The sequence below is a fragment of the Micrasema longulum genome, unplaced genomic scaffold (assembly GCF_059751315.1).
Source record: "Micrasema longulum isolate JH-2025_06_02 unplaced genomic scaffold, ASM5975131v1 h1tg000559l, whole genome shotgun sequence".
NCBI lineage: Eukaryota > Metazoa > Arthropoda > Insecta > Trichoptera > Brachycentridae > Micrasema > Micrasema longulum.
Genome location: NW_028277755.1, coordinates 113462 through 135866, shown reverse-complemented (window position 1 = coordinate 135866; position 22405 = coordinate 113462). Strand labels below are relative to the sequence as shown.

The window sequence follows — 22405 nt, the reverse complement described above, 5'->3', positions numbered from 1 at the left end:
GATAATTATAGTCTAGCACGAGCCTAGTAGACATAGAAAAATAAAATGACAAATCAGTAAAAAAGGTCAAGACAACCCAATCAAAGATTTGATCAACTTTTGACCTTTCGATATTACAAACCTCTGTCTTATGTATTAGAGTCTAATCCCGGAGCAGTAAGACGGCCGCGGTACAAGCAAATGAAAGCTAAAACTGAAAGAAATCGTACAAAAAAATGACCTTTTGAATACGTGTCACCATTGTGGACCGTAACAGGGTCTGCATCGAAAAGAAAATAACCTTTTACGACGTAAAATGGGATTTAAATAGGTAAACTAAATATCTAAATAAGTAAAATCATACTGAAATAACTCTTTATTTGTCATCGGTGGTATATTCTTTCAGCAAATATGTTCCAATTATTTACGTTTTTTGTAGATATTTCTCCATATAACTCAAAGATCGCCAAGTCAATGTTTGCGTGCTAAGCCAACCTTTTCAGTGGATGAAGGAATATTTCAGCCACTGAAATATAAACCAAAGCACAATTCCTTGGACTTCGCGAAGACACATTCCGAAAACACACAGCGAGCAACATTTCGGCGGAAGATTGGTGGCGAGTATCCATTATCATCGGAAAAAGCCTTGAAAATACTGATTCCATTCGCCACAACTTACAGGTGTGAAAGTGGATTTCAACAATGGAGACAGTGAAAACAAAAACAAGGAATCGATCGAAATTGGAGCACGACCTACGATGTCCATTGACCGAAATTCCATCGAATATTAAACAATTTGTACTTGCATGTACTAAATTACATAACTTCTTAAAGAAAATCGTTGCTCGTTTTGTTTACATTACTACGTTTTCCTTCCTCTTCGAAGCGGGATCTGGAGTGTACGGCCGGTGTCTCAATTTTTAAATATGTTGTATATATTTTTTTGCACCACAACAGGCCAGGAGAACGGCAGTAGTGAATTACAGTACAGAACTTAATTGCGAAAAATCACATTAAAATTTTTATGTTTCCACCGGGAATCGAGCCCGGAACCTTCCGCGCATGACGCAAGCATCTAACCACTACACCACGGAGGCCGCAATTCGGAACTTACACTGTATTCCTTCACTGTCATTCTGGGAAATAAGAAATAGGTGATTGAACTGACTATGTATATTTGATTGATCACAATTGACAATACTGCATGTTGGGTACAATGAAAACTTTTAAAGATTTTGTTATTTTCGTGGTTTAATTGTAAAGAAATATTAAACATTCGCTTAGTTAGTTTTAAAAAATTGATAGAGAATATGCGAAACTGAAGAAAGACATACGTCTTCGTGAGCTGTATCGGGAAAGGGGTGGGTGCTTTTATTGTAAAGAAGAAAATGCAATAGCTAATTTGATTTTAAAACGTTTTTACTGGTACTGTGTATTCTGCACTCTGCACCAATGTACCTCCGTTGTCCTGTACATTAAACGTAATAATCAAGGTGACATTCGTAATAATCACTACGATTGAGTACGTGCGGCCATACATATACTTCTATTGCTTCCATGAATGGAATAGTACCCAGAATAGCTACATTAATAAATACTAACACACTCGTTTGTTTATATGCAAATTTCAATTGCGACTCAATTTTACTGACTGCTTAAAGCGCATGTACTAAGCGTCAGAGTAAATATTAATTAGTTGACTAAATTATTGTGAAACTATGATTTTCATATTAAAAACACACTTAATGAATATTCTAGAAAAACAAATTCGCCTATTCGCATTTGATTCTTGTCTCTTAAAAAGATAAAAAAAACTTTGCAGGCACTAGCCACGATATAGTCCACCTGAACAATGAATGTAATGAATACATATTCATAGACTTTAAGGATTGGTTTAAACAATCAACTGATTCCAATAAAAAAATAACTATTCTAAACGTAAATATCAGATCACTTAAAAATAATTTTGATGAATTAAATATACATGTGAATAAGTATAATTAGCAAATAGATGTTATCGTTCTTACGATCTTCAGAAAAGACTTCTTAAGATAATGATTGAAAATAAAGAAATAAAAAAGATTTGCAGAGAAGATGACACAATTTTATTTAAGCATTGTGGGGTACTTCCGGTGAAGCAAGTTTACCACTTTAAGCTGATAATAAAGCTAATGGAGAGGAAAAAACTCTGCTCAGTCACCAACATGGAACAAGATCGATAACAGCCATGAAACTGGTAGAGTTTAGAGCACAAAACTTCTATGGATGCAGGACAACAGAATATATTGTACCCAAGCTATTTTATAAGCTTTCGCAGAGGAAAATAACTATTTACCAGTTTGCAGCAAAGAAGCAAACGATTGAAGAATTTCCCCATCAAGAATCAAAACTTCAAGGTGTAAAGTTGTGTTTATCCAGTCCAAATATATTTGTGTTGTTTAGTTTTTACAGTGGTTTTTTTTATATTGTTTATTTGTTTTTGTGATTATTTGATATTTTGTGATAGTAAACTATTGAAAAAAAAAATTGTATTAGAAACGCGCCGATAAACTTTGATTTATTATTAGTTCGGCGCGATTAAGATTTTCTTTACTTTTGTACATTAATTAGAATATATTATAATTAAAAAAATACATACGTATAACGATAGTTTTATAATTTGATATATACCAAAATCGTTTCAAATACATCGGGTAAAAAAAATATATTTTATATAAGAGAAATGGAGATATGTGATAAGAGTTACGCTTCAGATGCTCAGTCAAAGACAAAATATTACAATTTTGTTAATAAGTTAACAAAGTGTGAAAATTGCTGAATCCGGCTCGAAGGACCATACAGTGATATTTTTAGTGAGATGTATGCAGCCAGTTCTGTAATAAAGTTTCTGATTATCGAATTCTCTACGATTCATACTTACCTTAAGGCTATTCGATAGTAAACATCAGAAGCCTCTGGGTAGACCTTCGTTGTCTATACCAGGACTGTGTATTCGTTAAATAACTAACATATTTTTTTATATTCTTTTGTCTTTATTACAAATTTATTTAGCGGCTACACTCAGTGAAACATCTTGCAAAAGGTAATCGATTAAATATGTGTCGGTCTCGTGGTGTACTGGTTATTGCGTTTTCCTGATATTAAATAAGTAATTATAATACAATAAATATCAATCCACCCTTTGTTATTTTATCGTGTCGTGTGATTTTTACCATGGTGTAAAATGGGCCTATCTCTCGCCTATCACATATGTTATGTTACCGAAATCTGGAATAATGTTTTGAAAAACATCTTTCGGGTTTTTTCTTACATTTGTTAGTACCTTTGGTACATTATTTGCAGCGGATCTCAGTTGCTAGTTTATTGCAAAAAAATGCGCATCAATATTTTTGGGAATCGAACCCGTACTAAAAAATGACGTATTTTGTGCAAAAAGCGGCGTTGGTTTGATAAATTTTGCGTTTTCATAGGGTGTTCTTATTGTTATTCTTGTAAATGAAGCTCAATGTTGAACCGCCTCCTGACGTCACTGCGACCTGTGTGACGGTAAAAGGGTTTACAGAACATACAGTTTCATTTTATAGAAAACCATCGAGAAAATAAAAGGCCAGTTTTCATATAAAATCCCATTCCTATATTATTAAATATATTATTACAAGTGATTGATATTAACAAGTTCACCGGTAAAATATTAAGTATTTCATAATATCGTTAAGGACAAAATAGACGATGTTCGAAGCTATACAAATTACAATTCAATAAATCCATACATAAGAATAAAAAATTGTTTTAGATAGGACCCTAAAAATAGACAAGCAACATCGAATCGGAAAATCAATAATAATTTTCATTGCTAATTTCATATAGATACAAACATAGCGATAAAACATTGTTCATCTTATTTTATAAATTCACTAATTACATCAAATTTATAATACTTTCGATGGGGCAAATAAGTGACTACATATTTAATTCAGGGTAAAATGCAATTAAATTAAAACAATAAAAAGCTTTTGCAGTGAAAATATTTTTAAGGAATTTGGCTGTTGAAGGCAAAGAACTCTTTCAGAGATTCATGGGGAGATCTGTTTATTTGGAATAAACAGTTAGTAGGTGTACACATATTTGAACGAACAATATTATTTATAAATATATTTGCGAGGATGAAAAAAAAAACATTGTTGGAAATTTATTAAAATTTCATACATTTTCTGTGAATTTTTGTTTTAATACAATGTATCTACATATTATGTAATATATATAAGAAATTATGTATTTTTAATTGATTATATAAAACTAATTATTTTTAATTACATATTGAAAATCGTAAGTTCTGGTAAAACAAATTATGCCCCACTAAAATATTTTTAATAAGAGGAAGAATTTATGAAAATATTTAAGTCAAAATTTGTTTGCAAATACATTGTTTCGAAAATTATTCAATTATATTTATAATCAAATAAACTGTTACATAAATAACTACAAGTTTTTAAAATGAATTAAATGAGGCTTTTGATGGTGGAAAGTGGAAAAAAGATCAATGAATAAATGTAAATCATTGTTTTAAAATGCAGTTCAGAGCATACACGCGATCAAATAATGCTTAAGGACAAGACCAGCGTAAAATACGAGATCTTATTATAAGGAAGAAAAATTGTATGAATTTCGAATCCACGATTTAAAAAAATAATTTACAGAGAACTTGTTATCCATACTACGCATAAATGAGTTAAAACATCAATTATTCATCACGGTAAGTCAAAAAATTCTTACAATATTATAAATAATTTTTAAAAATGGATAAGCATCCTGAAGGTTTTTTTCGTCAATTTTTATATACAACCGAATAATGTGATTTTCGCTCAATTCTAAACATTTCGGCGAACACTCTAAATCTGGTTTTATTAAATCTGCGCTAATGCGACAATCGTTCGTATGGACGAAGAAACGCATCGCGTTCGAGGGAGTAACAAGTATAATTTGTGCATTGATTATTCAAAAGCACGCAAAATCTCAATTTTAATTTTCAGTTTTGGTATTATAAGCCGACCATCGTAAGAAAATCCACGGTTGTAGGAAGAATTGAGTCGCCGGACTGTCAACGAACAAAACAGTCACCCAGCAACTCGGAAGAGAAATTTTGAACGCGTACCACATTACTATTTAACTTTTCGCTATCACAACTATTTGTCTGGCAACTCTCGGTAGAGGTTTGCCTGGCTTAGACCATTAAAATAATATGTATAATTGATTTGAAATAGGTGTCTCAAAGGTGGAAATTTGAAATGATATTTGTTAACCCTTCCTCACTTCTTCCCACACGCATTCTCACAACGGTCATATTATTATAGTTTGATGTGCAGCAGGTTCGACTTAATGGGCCTTACTTATAAATCGGGTATAAACTTAAGCTTGAGAATAGCGGTAGAACAATGATGGTATAGCAAAAAGTAATACTTATAAACCTCGCATATAGTTAAACTCGGTTTGAATCTGGGATAGCGACCGTAGAAACTTATACCTGCACATTATGTAGCATAACGCTGGAAAAAGCACGCGATCTGTCAAAAGTCATATTTTTCGGTAATCAAAATGTATAGTTTATCAGTTTTTTTTTCAATTTTAAACAATTTCAAGTCTTGCGACCTTCTCAATGCGATTCAAATGATTTTTAATTATTTGTTTAAATAATATCTGAAATTTTATATGTTTGTATGTGTTTTAATCAATTGTGATAAAAAAAGAAACACGAATAAACTATAGAATTCGTTTTTAACTTCTTCTCTTCTTCCTTATTTTGATTTCTGTGTCTAACTGTTTTCTCCGTGTTTGTTCTCGATTACACTTTGACTTTGACGTTTGTTTGTGTTGTTATAAAAGTTACTGCGCACGCGCGCATATCAGTGTTGACTGTTTAAAAAAAAATAAGCACGAAATAACCTGTGAATTGTTATTCTAGGTAATAAATATTTTTTAAAGTAAGCTTTTTTTTATATCGGTTATAAGTAGTTAAACCGGGTATAGTGATTTCTTAATATAAACCTGGTATAACGAAATCTAATAAGTAAGGCCCTTAGTCTATTCCCTTAGTCCGTGTGCGCATTGGCGCGCCATTTTGTCTAGTTGCGTGGTTTGTTTTTTTTATCCAAGTTTTAAACTGCGTATCTTAAAAATAATGTTTTCTATCAAGTTTCTGTCTGTATCAGTTTTGGATGTGGATCTAATGATTAGCGAGGAAGACGCGTCTCATGAACGCGCCGAAAAACGTCTCCATCGGCTACAAGATTTGGAAGAGGTTCTTCAGTTCCACCATCAGCTGCCAATCTGTCTTGATAAGGTCGTCGCGGAAGTAGTCCTTGCAAGCGTCGATACTTTGTCGGGAAATCTGCGAACAAAAGACGGGAAAATTAAGAAAATTTGGTAAACGAAAGGACTAAAAAAAGCAAGACACATAAAGATGTATTACACGTATCGGACAAAAATTATCATGGGGTGCTTGAGAGTGAATTAATGTTATAATTAGGGTTGCCGACCCTCTCGAAATTCCGGGATTCTCCAGAAAATATGCAATTCATTTTTTGAATCTCCCGATTTCTGGGATGCGGCTAAAATCTCCCGTAATCGATTGCTGTCTGATGATTACTGTTTGTTGCGAAAAGTTCGTGAAAATGGTGAACGAAACAAACGGTGTAGACGACGGGTAAAATAAATAAAATAATATTTTTTAAATGTGAGATACAACAAGTTACATTTATTAATCAATGCCAATCGCAAATATCGCAACTGAGCCTTTTTTTAGCGTAGTAAATGAACTTATGTCAAAAAGTCGTAATTGGCTTAATGAAATTCTCGCTAAATCAGAAATATAGATGTGCATCTATTTCAAATATAATTGTAAAGAGATTTTTGATGTGTTGCCAATTGAATTGTTTTTAACTAATATTTTTATTTATTAATTAAACACGTATTTAATATTGGGTAGTTCTTTTTTTTCATCACCATCATCATCATTCCCTTTCCGCACCTAATAGTGCATAGGGCACTGCATTGGTACACCAATTGCAGCGTATCTTAAACATTTTTGTTACTTGAAGGTAAGATGATCAGTCTTACGCTTCAGGTACCAGTCCAGGGACTATGAAATATTCCAGTGTGAAAACACCCCATTAAATAAATATTACATATCAACCATGTCAGGAATCGAACCTAAGACCTCTTGCATGGTAGGCAAGTGCGCTGACCATTACACCACGAGGCTGACTACGAGGCTGTTCTTTTTTTTACCTCCCGGATTTTCGGTCGATTGAGTTGGCAACTCTAGTTATTATCCGTGTTAACCCAAATTTTGTCACACGAAAATTAGAACATTTGTTAAGTTATTTAGTACTCAAAGTTCAACGATTTGACTTGACCGATACATTGGAGATACATCGGAGGTACACCGTCGGAAAATAACTCGAAATACTGAACGAAAAATCAATTTATGTGCAAAATACCCGCGTGACGCGTTCACGAATCATCCTCAGATATACTTACTCGTATTTATATAGCGTCAAGTGGATTAGACTAAAAATGTGAATGAAAAAGTTTCACGGTGTATTCTGCTTTACATTTCACATAAGTCCTTGAATCTCACAAGAGTATTCTCGGCCCACAGATATAAAAAGGGTGATATAAATGTCAAAACGGGAAGAAAAAGTTGTCTTCGGGCGGGCGAGGGTTCTCGCCGCCCATCCATCACGACGCCGCCCACGGCACGCCGCGTCGCCGCCCGAGGGACGCATTTGAGCCGTTTTTTGCCTTTCTGCTTGTTACGCAAGGTTACTAGGACATACATACAGCCTTTAAACGACGGGAGATGAGTACGCTCGCTATGTGGGTCACGAGGGAATGATTGAATAAAATAAATATTGCAAAAATATATTTTATCGAATGCCAAAAGCTTAACACCGCGGTGTAGTATCAAATCATAACGTAGAGCTGGTGCAAATAAAAAAATTGTCATAATGTAACCAACTTCTAAAGTACAGCACCAAAAGAAGAAAAATAATGCAAATTCTTTCTAAGAAAAGAAATGTCACTTTTCTTTCATAGTTCATTTCTGATGTACGACCACGTGAATTAAAAAAAAATATATTTTGTGTATCCAAAATATACTTGATCAATTATCCTAAAACCAGAAAACATCGTATAATGAAACTTCTATTTTAATTTAACCCTTTAAATTAATACACAACTCAAACCAGGCCTAATCAAGGATAACATCACACTAAAATAACTGAAATATTATACAGAAGATAAAAATAAAAATAGGATAATCTCAAAATAATATAATAAAAATAAAATAATAACAAAAATAGGACATGGACAATCTCTTCGTTCTAGTAACGAGAGAACCCTTTTAAAACCAATTCACCGCTCTACTTTTTTTGGCTCCTCTTTCACAGTAGTAGCTGCTCGATTGTGGAATAATCTACCCACTAATGTCAGAGTCGCCGAGTCTTTATCTACATTTAAATCAAGATTGAAATATCACTATCTGAATACTTGAGTTTTTTCTCCTTCTTTCTTTCCCATTTCCTTCTCTCTTCATAGTATAGTGCAGGTTTTTAGTCAATTTTTATTTCTACAAAAAAAGTGTATATAAACCTTGAATAGTTTGCGTAGGAAGGAAAAAATTGCCTTAAAGCAATACGCCCGCCCTTATATGTAAATAAAATGTATATGTAATAAATAATCTCGCCTGTTAAACAACGGACTGAAAATGTACAATGTCCTACAGAACAAACTTAAGTTTTTTTTTTTAAATAAATATTAGCGTTCTTATAATTTACCCAAGTATTTCAATTTAGGTGACCATTTTCAATGAGTTGTAAATAATTCACAGAAAATGGAAATCAAGTTGGGGTAGAGTGGGGTTCGTACCTCGGAACTCATCCCGCAACACTAGCCACGGGACCACAACCCGATTCAAGTTAACAACCATACAGAGTTTCAAGACTGAAGTGAGACATATTTTATAACCTTTTCTGATACCACATTAAGAACAATGTTTTTTTTATTATAAAATAAACCTTAACAGGTTTCTCCAAACAATAAATTTAAAAAAATAGAACTAATTAATATTTTCTAAGGTTGATTTCTGAGGGGAGATGAAAGGATATTGCACTCCCGTACATGCAGGATTAAAGATTTGAATAAACACATGTTAAAAATAGTCAGGCATTCATTCGGGGAGATTAAGTATCTCGGAAGAAGGGTAAGCCAAATATTGGTGCAGTGCACTGTGTCACCGGAGGCTACCGTTTTCTAATCTCTCCGTGAGACGTCTCCCTACTCCGGCAAATAACCTCTAGCAGATAAGATCCACACCCGTAATACCCAACGCCCACATATCCAGATGCATATCGTGAGCGTACAGGGAAAACTGACCATGTCACAATTTTCGTTTGTTGGAAAATCAAGATAATTTTGCTATTTTAAATTTATTTATAAACCCTTACGGATTACATTAATTTAACGATTTTTTTTTCTTTTTTAAATTAATATTCTATTTCTAATGATAATATTTTTAACATCTTTTGTAAAGGCTGTCCGAGTCTTTTATTTAATTTTATTTGGAAGCTTATTGTATAATTTCAGCCTTCTTTCTGGCGACGACATTACTCGGCAAACTTAAGGTTGTTTCGCGAGTAGTGTAAGAGGATTTTTATAAGATTTCCGTAATATTTGGATAATCTCAGTCTTCTAAATATGTATATACAATTATATTGATTTGATTCGAATATAGTTCTATAACAGTATTAGAAAAATAATCTTAAAATAGTATCAGCATACTAATATTTTGATGTATGATAAAACATCCCTTTAAACATACTGCACCCCGAAGTACACTGTCGTTAGTCTAAATTAGGCTGTTTTGAGTTATGAATGCAGTTTAATGACATCTATTTCTTATGAGAACACCTACGTATATCAAAGATTTTTTTTGAGCGAGATATACCACTAATTTTAGTATACTTTGAAATCAATTGAGTAATATCGAGAAAAATATTGCAACAATTATGATGGTACTGTGTTCTTACATTTAAACTGACAAATAAGATAATACAACAAACAATCCAAATAAAATAATATAATTTGACAAAGTATCCAAAATAAAATAATATAATTTGACTAAATTCTACTTTTATATTTTTAAATATACACAAGAGTGAACAATGTGACACGTTTCATCTTGTTGGGACATTATCAAACTAATTAAATATTTACGTCTATTTAAGTCTCCTTATATACTAACAATAATTGCTGCTTAAAGATATAGGTGCATAATGATGCTAATAGTATATGAGGGTATTTTAGCAAGTATTAAGGATTTATATTTGTATGAGAGTAAGTGAGTGTTAGCGTGTGAACCACTAAAAAGCAAGTGGGAGAGTATCGCAGCCAGATAGAATGAGTCGTAAGGGGCATGTTAATATATGAATGACCAGAATCTGATACGAACATCGAATGTTAAGGATCTGGGCGTTAGATTTGTGAGCACCCTGACATTTCATGAACACACAGAGACAATCAGTGGTAATGCATTGAAGATGTTAGGATTTGCTCTGCGTACTGCCAGGGTTTTCGAAAATACCCGCGTACTGAGAACTCTTTACAACTCCTCGGTGCGAAGTAGACTCGAGAGTGGCTCGATGATTTGGGGGCCACATGAACTGAAGTACTATCTTATGATAGAGAAAATCCAAAAGAAGTTTCTGAGATATCGCTACGTGAGAGAGTGCGGGTATTATTCTTGGCTCTACCCGACCGAGTTTCTCCAGGGTAAGCTTGGCTAGAACAGTTTAGAGACTAGAAGGAATGTGTATTTTACTACACATTTTTATCGATTGTTGCGCGCTATGATCGATAATTCTGAGATTATGATGAGCATTGGTTTGTATGTTCCTGGTAATTACGTAATAGTTTCATATTCCGATATACAGGACCAACCTGCCTATGGATATGCCCGTTGGAAGGGCTACCGCTATGCTGAACAACATCGCTCTGGATATTAGATCTGTTCCATGTATCCGTAAGGGTTTTCCGGAGCAGGACTTTCCTACTACTTTGACATGAGTCTCTTTCATGTATTTTTTTATTTTTCATAATATGTACGTATTAAATAAATGTTTGTAATGTATATGTTATATTTAAAATAAATAAATTTAATTTAATTGAATACATCAATAGATAAAAAAAATATATAATTTGAACAAGAATGATAGAGGAAAGAGTTTTGTGCATATTCCGTGCTACAGACTTGCAGATGGAATAAATATTTATTTCGAGGCACGCGAGAGGGGACATTTACACTAATTTCGGAGAACAGGTTTAAAGAGTCCACTTTATTATTTAATAATTTGTATTATTTAATTTAATTTATTGGGGATATCAACAGTAATACATGTAACAAAAATACAAGAAATAAAATATACAGAGAATAAAACCAATGACAGATATCCACAGAAATACATTAAATACACGTACAATACATACTGGCGTGTTTGTGTGAGTGTAAGTGAGTGAGAGGGTGGGTGTTATATTGGAATGAGGGTGGACATGTGTGTAAATATTGCACAAGTGTCAAGTGTCGAAAATATAAATATATTTAAAATATTAAGAATTAGAGATAAAATAAAATAAAATAAAATAAGATAAAATAAGACTTTATTATTGAAACTAAGTATAAGACAAAAAAGTATGTTTTAAGACGCGCATTTTAAATGTTATTTTTTTACAATCAAATGGATCAATAAGGGGAAAGTTCAAATTATATTCACTAACAAAACGTATAAGTGGAGAGTTCTGGGCATAGTTCGTACGAACTGCTGGCAGATGAAATAGAGAGCTCGACGTGTGACGGGTGCGGTAGCCGGGGACATTTAATGATAACTCCGACAAAAGAGCCGGACTATCAAGGCGTCCACTAAGTGTGTCATGAAGCACCCCCATGTCCAACAGTAGACGGCGATCTTCTAAAGTAAGCAAGTGGTGTTTTTTGCAGGAAGACATATAATTGAGATCGGTATACCTGCATCTCCAGTTAAGATGTCTAAGAAATGTCCATTGAATTTTCTCGAACTTTTCTTTATTTTTCTTTTTGTGACATATTGTGGAGACCAAACAGAAGAGGCATACTCGAGCAAACTGCGAACATGAGCAAAGTAGACCATTTTAATACACGCGATATCTTTAAATACCTGACATGTACGAAGTACAAAACCAAGGTTTCTATGTGCACGGGTCAGTATGTCATCGAAGTGATTCTCAAATGTAAGTTTGCTATCAAGAATAACACCCAGATCGCGTACTGTATCAACTCTCTGAACAGGTTGGTTTTCTAATATATAATGATATGGGATGGTATGTCGACCTCGCGAAAAAGAAATAAGCAAACACTTTGATACATTGACGTTAATACGATTTTTCAAATAGTATTCTGTCAAACGGTTTAGATCATCTGATATATAAATAGCATAATTCAGATATAGTGCGTCTATTTTCAAGTATAAAAAATCCATTTTGTTTAGTAGATTGGCTGAAGGCGAAAAGCGTTTTTTTTATAATCCTTATAAAACAAACTATACATTTTATAATCCATATAAAGTTATTTTTATAACCTTGAAAAATAATCATGTTGATGGTGTCCTTACGGCACACCCCGGTACGAGCATATAATTTTTTTTTAGTATTATGTTTGTATATTTATGTCCTATGTACGAGTACAATGAATAGATAAATAATATCAAAAATAGTTGACCTGTATCCATACTTTATATCCCCACGAGGCTAAATTATATTATCTAAACAAATTATTCGCAAATTTTAAGAGCTGATTCGCTAAATTAAATGTGCGTATTGTTAAAACCATAAAAGGCAGTAAAAAAGTTAATTTCGCTGAAACGAATAGACGATAGGCCAACGCGAATTAAAGTAATCGTAAAAATACAAGTATCTGGAACACCCTGGGGGTTGTTTACATGTTATTTAGTCAGTTGGCGACTGTAGCATGTCGCCAGGGGGCGTGGGTAAGGGTGGGGTGACGGGGGGAGCGATGGTAAGGGGTAGTTTAAGGAGTAAGGAGCCATGAATGGGCTCTCCCGAGAGCACAAAACTTTAGGTTATTTATGTTGAATTACACTTCGTCAGAGGAAAAGTTGTCGTAACTCCGCAGGATGGAAAAGGGGCGGGGGAATTTATATTCGCAACCTGAGTATTTTTAGAATTTTAGACGTATTCAATTACCCGGAATAAAGAGGAATGAAACTTCATCGCGCTACGGGAGACGTAAAAAGAATATAAACTTAAACTTAGTATTTTTATAAAGACTTGTAACTTAAAAATATCATAAGGTTGCAAATACGCCGGAACCTCTTTTTACGCGGGGGATAATTCGACACAGTACCGTGTGAAAAAAATTTACTAAAACACAGAACAATGTTGGACATGTTTCCTTGTATAAAAATCAATTCGGGACCAACAAAATAATTGTTTACTATTTACTGATTCTTTTTTTTCCAAATACTTCAACATACTTTCAAAAATTGTATCAAAGATTATTGACTATCACCATCATATATATTTTAAGCCAAGTAAAAGGGCGATGTAAAATGAGGTAGATTGTTTTTTTTAAAATTTTATTTTATTTTTATTTATTTCAGAAACCAACGCAGTCATAGTAATCAACAATACATAAATAATAACAACAAATAACAAGACCAATTATGGGTTTCATAAAGGGACGAAAATATAAAAAAACAAAAAAAAAACAAAAATAGTAACTAAAAATATTGCTCTTGTGACGTCACTATCGCAATTTCGATAAATTTTTAATAACAGTATTTTCTTTCGTTAAAAAGATCTATCGCGCTAATTTTTTTAATTGTATGACGAGCGTACTCGATAAATATATTCATTTTTACCCAGATTCGATTGTTGAAGAGATGTTGAAAAAAATATGATTGAGTCAACCTTGTAAAATGAGATTCCAACGTACTTTTATTTGAAAAAGAAAAGTTGTGATGGTCTTCATCCCCTTATCTGTAATCAATGGTGCATACGCCACCAAATTCGTACGGAAAATACAGTACATTGCCACCTCTCACCTGATGGCTAGGACACTTTACCCATACACGGAAGGTTCAGTTAATTAATGTGATTTTTCTCAAGCCCGGGTGTTTTCTACTGTAATTGGACCTTTTAACCTGTTGTGGTGCAAAAATAAAATTTAATAACATATTACATTTTATTTATCCATTTTTATTAATTTACAGAGTCCATTTAAAACAAATGTCATAAAGAAAAAGACGAGAGTAACATAAAACTAGAAACGAAACAATAAAAGAAAAAGCAAATACAAACAAATATTATAATTTGGATAAACATAGACTAGACTAGAAAGGGTCCAACATTTTTTTTTAAAGCAGGTCGACTACCGGTTAAACATTAACTTTTCTAATCATGCTGAAAGTATGCAGTACCATGGAATAAACTCTCTTAAAAATCGAGGAATAATGTTGGACCAGTTATTTTTATTCAAATTAATAAATAATAAAATTGATTCTCCTAACCTACTAGAAGGACTTCCATTCCGTATGCCATCTAGACCGACAAGACAAAATCTTTTGTTTTACACTGAAAACGCGTCAACAAACTATTTTAAACAATCTACAATACCTAGAATATGCGACCAATATAACAATATATTTACCGAGGCTGATATTTTTTGTGACAATGTATGTAAATTTAGGTCAAAAATTATAGAAATTTTGAGAGAAGCAGACATTTAACATTATTATTATATAAATATTTTTTTATTTCGTTTCTTTTACATTTATTATATTGAACATAATTTAAATTATTGTATTAAGTGTAAACAATTTTTTTGGTGTCTGCATGAGTTTTTTACTCTAATATACAAAGAAATTGGCAACATATGTGTACATACTGTTTGTTTACCTAATAAAATAAATAAATAAATTATAGGATCCAGATTGATAATAGGTGCAAGGAATTTTTCGAATACTATTATTTATTAGTCAAGATATTTTAATTACAACCAAAACAATTCCGATCCAGATTTTTGTCGATAAGTCTGAGAATTCTGGGTAGAAGCGCCTGGAAACTATTCCTGGAAACCTAGTCTTATGAGGACCGGGGAACAGAATTGCATTTTTCTGAATTTACGAGAAGGAATATTAAGGGGTATTTGCTGGAGAATCGTCGGGATAACAGATAAACCATTATGTATTTTAAAGAATCGGGTTGTGGTCCCGTGGCTAGTGTTGCGGACTCACGGGCCAGAGGCCCGAGGTTGAAATCCCACTAGGGGTAGACCCCAACTTGATTTCCATTTTCTAATATTACAATTCGTTGAAAATAGCCGCCAAAATTGAAATATTGTGTAAATTACAAGAACGCTAATATTTCCTTTTCTTAAAAAAAAATGCAGAAAACCAAATGCAGCGTATTCCGATTATCTGTTACGTAAATGTAAGGTTATCAGTTCTACGCTTTAGCTTCCAGTCTACAGCAGAATATTGCAGTTTAAAAAAAAAAAAACAATACTTACATCTACCCTGCCAGAGCTCGTATTACAATGGAAAGTTAACATTAATCTTCAATTTTATCAACAAATTAAAATTAAGATTTCTGTATGAAAAAAATATGTATACATTTTTTTCCTTAAAATGTTTAATTACAGGTTACCGATGAAGATGCTTTAAATTTTCAATACACATTTTCGTACATAAATATCGATTTCTATACTGTCTTTCTTTATATCGTCTCGATATGTACCGATGAAGATAAAATTTGTAATTGCGGACCTTAAGAATATGACTTATCTTTACTCGATTTTCTTATTCAGAATTTTCACCTGTGCAGCCAGAGAGCCCAAGTCACTAATCCAAGGTTCTGTATACATGCATAAAAAAGCTTTAAAGGATCGTTCGCGAAAAGTCATACTGAAGTTATCTGTCAGTCACGTAAATGCTTAGACTTCCACGTAGCCTTTTCTAAAATGTCATATTAAAAAAAAAATATATATCTATTTTTATTTTATTATTTATTTTTATTTAATTTATTTATACATCTTATTATATTTGCAGTTTTATGTTTATTTTGCCCAGCTAACAAGGGACATACCCCGTTCCAAGTATACACATTTTGATACATATACATACACATACACACATACACACACTTACACACATATACATACACACATGTGCATACACCCATGCGTATACACATACATACATTAATAAAACATAGACGATTTATTTATAGTGCGAAATTTCATGATTACTAATTGTTTATATATATTTTTTAATTATTTTATTTTCGACATTAAGTAAGAATTTCCAATCCGCGGCATGCATCAACCTTTCTGACTCCACCTCCGCAGTTTTACTAATAAACTAAATGTTGGTATATTTGAACTAATAGTTAGATTTTCGTCCTAAGCAAGCACTTGCACCCTAGTGCTCAGATATTAGTGATACTAAATATAAAATGGAGCAGAGTACAGACATTTACTAGAAAAAATATTTAAATATTGTATTATAACGTTTTTGCATAATACTCGAGGGTTAGTAGGTCATTGGTTCCAGAACGCTTTTCCGGGTTGAAAGCCAGGGAACAGGATCGAACAGGGACATTGACCTGCGTACTAAGAACATCCCCATTGAAGATTTGCAAGGCTCCGCTCGTGAATGGCCTATCCCCTATTCACATTTACCCCCCCCCCCCACATCACCTCTTGACATGGTTTACTTTCGTCGCCTCTGACGTCATCGGAAGTTCATCGTATCCAAAAATTGCACCTGGGAAATTCCGCATAAAGCGAATATTTTTCTTACGGTATTCCGAGTCGTTTTCTCCGTAACCGGGCGGAGGAAAAATACAGTCCTTTGTGTGTAATAAAATCAATATCCTAAACTACTGTTTTTCGTAGTTTTCTCTATGAAATACGGCGACGCGTTGTTATGGCCGAAATTGATATGGGGCGGCTGGCGAAGATTTGTAAGAATCACAGTATATTCATTAACACCTAAAAGAGACTGGTGAGGGCCTTGGTTTTCTCAGTGTTCATGCACGGTGTGGAGTTTTGGAATCCGAGAGAATCAGAAAAGAAAACAATCGAAGCTTTCGAAATGTGGTGTTTGAGGTAAATGATGCGGGTTCCATGGACAGCCAGACGTAGAAACATATCTTTACTCCAGAAACTAGATATAAGAGAAAGACTAACATCCACGTGCGAGAAAAGAATCATGCAGTTATTTGGACATATTTCCAGAAGGAACTCTGATAGTTTAGTGTATTTTTTTTTTTATTATGTATTTTCATATTATTTGATTTAGTACTCACTATTATTTGGCATATTATTTATTACTCTTATTTCTTACTACAGTATAGAGTATGTTTCTAAAAACCAAATCTCAATTATCATTTCAATTATGTTTTTGTATTTTTTTCTATTGATTTCAATGATAATATTATTTTGTATTTTTGATAATACATGAATCTAAATTTGAATAATTTATATATTTTTTTTTTTTGCATTGTCTTCTTTGGAATTTTATTATTTATACCTTGTTTTTCTGGATTATTATTTTACTGCATCACATGTTATTATAATGAATTTAACTGTATTTTTTATAGTTAATTATTATGGCTTAGCACGAGCACAGGCTAAAAAGCCCTGATAAGTTCATTTATATTTAAACGAGTGTAATTTTGAATGAATAAAATAACTAGTTCGGAGAAAACTATCTTCCTGAGAAGTGTCGAAGGGACCATCGGAGGTACCATGTCGCGTGGCTGTCAGCCGACTAGATGAAGCAGCTTGGTCACTAAATTATCAGAATTATCAGTTACAAATGCCTACATAGTAGAAATGTGCGTTTCAGTTATTTAAAATGAGTAGCAATAAAAGTAACTATTTCGTAAAACTGTATCTAAATAACAGTTTAGATCAGCGTAGGAAAAAAAATAGTACAAGCAACATACTTAATAGTACAAGGAACAGTTTTACAAAAGTTAAATAAACTGTAACTTGTTAAGAGCCGCGCTAATTTCTAAACTGTTATTCGAGTAACAGTTTCACATTTCAAGTACCTAGGATTTTAGCCGTTTCGGAAAGGATAACTGTTTGTTTTACCGCCTCTTCTACAGAGCATAAAACCATTCCTGATGAAGGGAGACTGTCTACAGACGAGCCGTGCCTGAAGTCGGACGTGATCACCATCATCATCATGATTCTCCGTTATTCTGAATCAAGCTTGTTAGTACATCCAGTACGGAGTGTAAATAAATATATATAATTGAAATTCTACTACTTGGGTTCTAAAATTATACTGAAAATATTATTTAATATTGGTCTTAAATTTACTGGTTGGATGTCTATTTTGTATATAATTGAGGCCGATCAAAGTTTAACCATTTAAAATTTACGGCGAAATTTTTCGGTTATTCGGAAAAATATGAATCCTAAAATAGTTATTCTATTTCAGAACCCAAGTCGTTTTATTGTATTATCTCTGCTAGCTCTGACGTCACGGAGCTGGAGTCAGGGAATCGATCTCCGGCGGGTCTGCGACCCCGTGTCCCGGGTGAATGGGGAATGTAGGTCACCCCGGGGATGCACACGTTATTCCTATAACCCAGCCTCCATCAAAATCATCAATCGGCGGCCTCCGTGGTGTAGTGGTCAAGACGTTTGACTCACGCACAGAAGGTTCCGGGTTCGATTCCCGGTGAGAACACAAAAATTAAAATGAGATTTTCTCAAGCCTGGGTGCTCTGTGATGTAATTCACCACTGTAATTAGGCCTTCTGGCCTGTTGTGGTGCAAAAAAAAAATATTAAAAAAAATGTTTTAAAAAAATTATCACTAAGAACAAAAAAAGAATTTCTAAATAAAAAAAATATATTTAAAAAAATTGCAAAAAATAAGGTACATATATATTTTATAGTGTCATGCAAAGCTAATTTTGAGTGGTGATTCGTCCTCTCTGCCTGCACTCAGATAATACGTGAAGGACGTCACAATAAGATTTAAATGTTAATATTTATTAGTTAGTTTAGAACAAACAACAAAAAAAACATGATTTTTTTCGTTGGTTTCTGTGTAAATTCACATAAAACACATAAAATCGTTACACTTCTCAAACAAAATTATTCATTTCAAAGAATATTGATTACCGCCATTTAGTTGATATTTTCTAATGTTCTTAGAGGAGTCAAATGATACCATTAGGCACTTATAACACATTAAAATAATTATAGGACTTAAGGGAAAAAATATAAATAGTCGGTTTTGTACGATGCATGAAGAGGTTACTAATCATAAAAATAATAATATAATTTAAGACTGTTACAGAAAAATACAACTTATTTTTTTTTTTATATGAGAGATATTTATTTATTACATATATAAAGAAACATATGTACAAGAAACTGAACAAAAATAACATAAAAGTATGCAGCAAAAAATATACATATTAAGCCTTGTAAAAGACAGATGCTCGGTGTATGTCTAAGAGACAGAGTAAGAAATGAAGAAATAAGGCGCCGAACCGGAGTCGCGGATATCATGGATCGTGCAGCGAAATTGAAATGGCAGTGGGCAGGACACTTGGCAAGACAAAATGATGGCAGGTGGACACCCAGAATAATAAAGTGGAGACCATGGGCAAACAAAAGAAGTATTGGAAGGCCACAAAAAAGATGGGTCGACGACATTGCCTCTATTGCCGGTATAACGTGGATGATGAAAGCGGGTGATAGGAAGGAATGGAGACGTTTGGAAGAGGCCTTTATCCAGCAGTGGAGAGAACAAGGCTGAAGAAGAAGAAACCTTGTATTTTAAGTAGCTTATATGACACCTCCACACCTTCACAGCGGGAAACTACGAATTCGAGGTGATCAAGTCCTTTACATACTTAGGTTCCACAGTCACAAGTGACAACAGTACACAGGAAGAAATCAGGAGGAGAATAATGGCTGCCAACCGTTGCTACTGCGCGCTTCAAAAGCAATTACGGTCCAAACTAGTACGAAAAAATACTGTACAAAACTCTGATTAAACCAATCCTGACATATGCCTCCGAAACCTGGGTTATGACAAAGAATATTGAGGGAACCATTGCAGCTTTCGAAAGAAGAATCCTCAGAGATAGGGACGAGGTTGTCAATTTTTTTAAAGTACGAAATTAGCAAAAAATTACAAATCTGCTTTCCTTCCATACTCTTTTACTTTTATTTGTTTTTTATATAAATTGATAATTTTTATGTTTTTCTTATTATGTATTTTTGAATAATTTAATTTAGTACGTACTATTATTTGGCATATGATTTATTGCTCCTATTCCTTATATTTCTTACTATAATTGAGTGAATTTCTAGAAAACATAACTTAATTATCATTTCAATTATGTTTTTATATATATATATTCTTTTTCTGTTGATTTAAATCATGCTCTTATTTTGTGTTATTTTTTTTTAATACTACTATATTTTATTATTATTTTGTTGATTTTAATGATACCACTATTTTGTATATTTGATTATGTGTGATTCTTAATTTGTATAATTTATATTTTAAAAATTATTTCTGATTATCTTTTTTGCATTGTATTCTTTGGAATTTGATTATTTATTACATTTACCTTTTTTTCTAGATTGTGATTCTATGTCATTATAATTTGATCTAATTAATTTTACTATATATTTTTATTGTTATTTATTGTGGCTTGACACGGGCATAGCCTAAAAAGCCTTAATAAGTTCATAAATATTTAATTTTGAATGAATAAATAAATAAATAAAGTTATCTATGGCCCTGTGCTACAATAGAGAGCTATACGATATCTACCGAGCGCCCGATGTAATCAACTCCATCAAGGTGGGACGCTCAAGGTGGGCTGGCCATATAATTAGAATGGACGACGAAAACCCCATAAAACGCCTAACTCTCTCTGTGCCACGGGGATGACGAAGGCCCAAAATGCGATGGATGGACTGCATCAGCGCAGATATGACAATATTGAAAGTGAGGAACTGGAGAGCAAATGCAGCAGACCGGCGTGGAGCAGACTCCTAGATTTAGCCAAGGCCCACCCGGGGCTGCCAAGCTTATGATGATGATGATGATGATGATTATGTGACATCATAACCACGCAAGAGTTAAGTACACTGGAACCTATTTTTACACGGCTAATACATTCCACACAGCACCGTGTAAAAAGTATAATAAAAAATAACCAATGCTGTATAGGTTTCCTTGTACAATAACCAATTTGAGACTTTAATAAATTGAAATTAAAAAAATATTTATTGTACCTTCATTTTTCTATTCAATATAACATGTCATTACATTATTAAGATTATTATTGTAATAATGATGATATTAAATATGATAAAAAGTAAAAGACTGAAAAAAGTTGATTACTTCTTTAATTATCTCTGTATAAAAGCTTGTGTACAAAATGTGTTAGAAGAATGGGTGAAATTTTGTTATGTTCGACATTTTATGTTGTAAACCATCGACACACCACATATTATAATGTTTCTTGCATAAATAATTATGTTATTAAAGTTAAATTTGTAGCACAATCCACAAACGCATCTATTGTAGTGTTTATGGTTTGCACGCACTGTTACTAAATTTTGTTATCACGACTTAACACGATTAGCATCGTGTAACTATGTTATTTTTTTCTTCACAGCTTTTATTTATTTTCCTAATAGTTTTATGTCGGGGATCTTTAACGAATACGATTTGATTCGATGGAAAAGAACGATAATGATATGATAGACAAAATAATAAAATGATAATGATGATTGTGTCAAACATGAATTATGACTATTTTCCTAAAGTAATATTTCATAATGTCATTTTTTAAATTCAGATATTGCTTTTTTATTACTATTACTTACGGTGAAAAAAAGCTTAAGTCTACTTAATACAATTTCAATATATATATAACATTAATATTCGATATTACCTTGCACATAACAAAAGCAAGGTACAAATAATTTCAAACATATAAAAATATATTTAAAAAAATATGACATCAAAATACTAATGACGAAAAAATCGCAACAAAGATTTTTGACTATAACTTTCAAATTATATTATACGCCAAGTTGTAGGGCATTCTAATGACGAACAGTTTAAATATACTACTATTACGCCTTGTTACGCATTAAATTCGGGGTTGAGATTAGTGAATTTTTTCTTCCATTCCTGCTCCAAATATATAGGTAGCGTTATATTCAGGCTAACACGGAATATTAATTTTGTTAACTTTCCTGTATGCGCAGGTGACTGTTTTAAAACCCCCTTAAGGAATGAGGTTTATGTAAGAAGGAACGA

General features: G+C 32.9%; 1 protein-coding gene across 1 annotated transcript in view; it reads right to left on the bottom strand.

Moving 5' to 3' along the window:
* Positions 1-5009: 5009 nt before the first annotated feature.
* The window catches only part of LOC148280636 (eukaryotic translation initiation factor 5B-like), a gene marked incomplete at its 5' end in the record, with an annotated part of 42410 nt that continues 25014 nt past the window's right edge, over positions 5010-22405 (bottom strand). Inside the window, one exon of the mRNA XM_088228067.1 lies at positions 5010-6364. Within this exon, the coding sequence (XP_088084193.1) occupies positions 6257-6364 (108 nt within the window). The remainder of the gene's footprint in view (positions 6365-22405) is intronic.